The sequence below is a fragment of the Pipistrellus hanaki genome (genome assembly GCF_964339955.1).
Source record: "Pipistrellus hanaki genome assembly, chromosome: 1".
NCBI lineage: Eukaryota > Metazoa > Chordata > Mammalia > Chiroptera > Vespertilionidae > Pipistrellus > Pipistrellus hanaki.
This window is the reverse complement of record NC_140503.1, coordinates 22,150,113-22,154,050: the sequence shown is the minus strand read 5'-3', so window position 1 is coordinate 22,154,050 and position 3,938 is coordinate 22,150,113. Positions and strand designations below refer to the sequence as shown.

The window sequence follows — 3,938 nt, the reverse complement described above, 5'->3', positions numbered from 1 at the left end:
GCAACTCTTGAATATTTCTTTTGGCTAATTTGAGAGTTGGGAGTAAAAAGACACTTCGATTATACGTGAAACCTAAATGTTATGTTTTCAGCTGCCTCTGGCACGCTGGAGGGAGGTCACTGAAGAGACTGGGCCGAGTTCAGCTGAGTTGAGCTTCGAGTATCCTCGATGGGAACGCCAGGTTGATTGCAGCAGGCAGTCCGGAGTAGGTCGGGAAGGGCAATTAGCAGGGAAAAGCGAGTTTTGCAAATGCTTTTAACCTCCAGAAAGCCATGGCCCTTCCCATAATTTAAAATCATGGGAAGGGCCATAGCTATCGGGAGGTTTCACAGTGTTAAACTTTAGGCGGGTGAGCTGCCACTGCTTCCCACAGGGAAAAGCGCATCCCTGACCCCTGGGCGCGGCTAAGCTCCCGAGCCCGGCGCTGCACAGGCAGTGGCGCTGCAGCTGCTGGGGAGCGATGGGCAGCGGGGCCGGAGGACCCGGGGCCGCCCCGCCGTCCCACAATGCCCCGCTCCAGCCACCGGAGGGCGGAGAGAACGGCCCGCGGCGGGGGTAGGGAATCCGAGGCGAACTCCGCGAAGTGCGCACGCGCACTGACCCCGGCGGGCCCTAGCAACCGGAGCAGTGACAGTAGCAACCGCCGGAATGGTGCGTATCTCCCAGGCCTGGCGGCAAAAGCCGAAAAGAGATGGGGAGTGGGGAAGGGTGATGGTGGAGTGGTGAGGGCTGGGAGGGCGGAGGGCGCCCTGGAGCCGCGGAAGGGAGCCCCGGAGCGGATGCTGGCTCCTTGGAGTCAGAGGCCTGGGGCGAAGGGGGAGCTGGGGGGTCCGGGTGGCGGCGGCTGGGCGGATTGGAGATGGGGTTAACGTGGAGGGACTCTGGCAAAGAGAAGGGAAGGCGAAGAGCAGGAGATTCCCGGAAAAGTGGGGGTTGGGGTGGGAGCGGTGATGGAAGGGAGTAGGTGAAGGAGGATATCTTGTACAAAGAAGTACTGCCCCTCTCCCCCGCTAGCGGGGTGGAGTGGGGGAGCTGGTCACCACGGAGATGTGTGTCACGCCCTTGCAGCAGTATTTAAACCCGGGATGTGTCCTGAAGGACTGTGAGGGCAGTTATTGGGTAGCGTTGTAAACACCCAGGCTGATAGGGGTGCTGTTGCTCAAATTGTAGAATGCATATATATGGTTTTAGTGGGCCCAAAGACGACGAGCTTGTTGGAATACAGCTTAGGAGTTTTTAACCTGATGGGGGAGGTTCAGGAATGTGCACTTTGACCATGCACCTCAAGGTAGCCTAAAATGGGAGTGCGCCCCACCACACTCTGAGAAATACTGCCTTAGCTTTGAAATCTTATCATCTGTTTACCCAACGAAAACCGTTATGAAGGAATGGCTTGACCAAGGGATGCTCCTCAATTCCTACTTAAAATGTGCACTGTTGCCAAAGCCGGTTTGGCTCAGCGGTAGAGCGTCGGTCTGCGGACTGAAAGGTCCCAGGTTCGATTCCGGTCAAGGGCATGTACATTGGTTGCGGGCACATCCCCTGTAGGGGGTGTGCAAGAGGCAGCTGGTCGATGTTTCTCTCTCATTGATGTTTCTAGCTCTCTATCTGTCTCCCTTCCTCTCTGTAAAAAAATCAATAAAATATATATTTTTAAAATGCACTGTTTGCCGAAACCGGTTTGGCTCAGTGGATAGAGCGTCGGCCTGTGGACTGAGGGGTCCCAGGTTCGATTCCGGTCAGGGGAATGTACTTTGGTTGTGGGCACATCCCCAGTGGGAGGTGTGCAGGAGGCAGCTGATCGATGTCTCTCTCTCATTGATGTTTCTATCTCTCTATCCCTCTCCCTTTCTCTCTGTAAAAAAATCAATAAAATATATTTAAAAAAAAAATAAAATAAAATGTACTGTTTTTGCTTGCCTACTTGACAGTTCCAACTAGCAGTTTGAAAAGGGATATATTGTTGGTTAGTTATAGACCCAGCCAAAGCTGTTTAGCAAAGGATGTGATTGTCTGGCTGGGATGGAGATGTTAATGAAGGATAAGTATAATTAGTTGTCTTCATTTTGTGATTCCAGTGCTATACAGGTGGGCAGAAACTGAGCCCAAGAAACGGAAATGATAAGGAAGTCACTCATGCGCACCCTCCGGACAAGATTAAATGCCACTCTTTTTTAAAGAAGTCCCATCCCTTCCTTGCTTATTTAGTCCACAGGCATTTAGCCGAAACCACTGCCAAGGAAAGTAAAAAGTTCTGGAACCTGGGTTTCTATTCAGGCAAAGGAACAAGCAGCTCTAAACCCTGCAAGCATGAACCGTAACAATTATTGCAAATCTTCAAATAAAGAATCAGAACCGATAATTAGATGAAGTTAGCTGAGGCTGCAAACTGTTAGTTCTGGTGCCCTCCAGAAATACAGGCCCACATAATGTGTTATTTACCTGTTAAGGGCTTTCCTTATATATTTCCCATTGATTGATTTTGAGATAGAGGAAGAGAGAGAAAGAAACATCAACTTGTTGTGTCCCCCCCCCCATTTATGCATTCATTGGCTGGTTCCTGAATGTTCCCTGACCAGGGATCCAACCGCAAAGTTGGACCACACTTTAACCGACTGAGCCCCCTGACCAGGGCCTCATAGAGTTTTGTGTTGTTGTTTTTGTTTTTTTTAAATAATAATAAAAAAATTAGCTTGCCCTAACTGGTTTGGCTCAATGGATAGAGTGTCGCTTTCGGACTGAGGGGCCCAGGTTTGATTCCCGTCAAGGGCATGTACCTTGGTTGCGGGCACATCCCCATTAGGGAGTGTGCAAGAGGCAGCTGAATCAATGTTTCTCTCTGATTGATGTTTCTAACTCTATCCCTTTCCCATCCTCTCTGTAAAAAATAAAAAATATGTATATTTTTAAAAATTAGCTTCCAGTGTCTTAAAAATGACATATTTCACTGAGCTGAGATTTTTGGCTTCTCTGAAAAAAATCAGAAATACTATATTTTACTATCAGACAATTCTTTTTTTACATTTTTATATTATTGAAAATTTTTGTATTACTGTCATATAATTGGCAGCATCTTTTCTTAATGGTACATAAAATAAGGATGTTGCTTTCATTAATAGAGTTTTCATGTTTGAAGAAATGTGATATTAGGATAATTCTTGTCCCAAGTTCCTTCTGTCAACAGTTTTCTAGAGCCAAGCAGAGGCTCTTACACTGCCAGCTTTATCTATTAATGATGTTCCACTGGTTCTTTAGGCATTTCAGTTTTTGATTCCTGCCCTCTAGAGGGGAACTAGTGACCTTCTGAGATCAGACAAGATCGAGTGTGTTCAGGATGGTATGGCCTAAGACGGAATTAGCGATCTTATAAACCAATTTATAGATAGTTAGATTGCTTCCAACTTGAAAGTGTTCTTATGTAACTTTTCATGGACCCATGCAAAGATTCCTCTGGGAAATATACTAGTAGTGGGATTGCAGAGTCGTGGGGTCTGTGCAGACTTAATTTACCTACACACTGTCAGACTGAGTTCCAGGTTGGTTTTACAAGTTTTTACTTCTCTCTACATTGTCACCAACTTTCTAACTTTGGCCAGTCTGGGGATGTATTTTAACATTCCATTATTTTATTCTGCATTTCTCTGATTCTTGATGGTTTTGAATACCTTATGATATTCTTGTTAGTCATCGGGATTTCCATTGCTGTGCATTTTCTTTCTTTCTTTTTTTGTGTGTGTGGCTTAAGACAACACAGATTTATTTTGTAGGTTTAATGTCTGCGGGGGTCGGACTGGGCTCAAATGAAAATGTCAGTTCGACTGCATTCCTTTCCAGAGGCCCTAGGGGCAAACCCCTATTTTGCCTTTCCCAGCTTCCAGAGGCTGGCCCACAGCCCCTTTCTCCATCGTCATCAGCAATGATAGGTTGAGTCATTCTCA

General features: G+C 46.9%; 1 protein-coding gene across 2 annotated transcripts in view; it reads left to right on the top strand.

Moving 5' to 3' along the window:
• Positions 1-535: 535 nt before the first annotated feature.
• The window catches only part of DNAL1 (dynein axonemal light chain 1), a 31,120-nt gene continuing 27,717 nt past the window's right edge, over positions 536-3,938 (top strand). For both annotated transcript variants that reach the window (XM_084893734.1, XM_084893733.1), the window contains exon 1: positions 536-651. In XM_084893734.1, the coding sequence (XP_084749860.1) occupies positions 649-651 (3 nt within the window). In that variant the 5' untranslated portion in view covers positions 536-648. The remainder of the gene's footprint in view (positions 652-3,938) is intronic.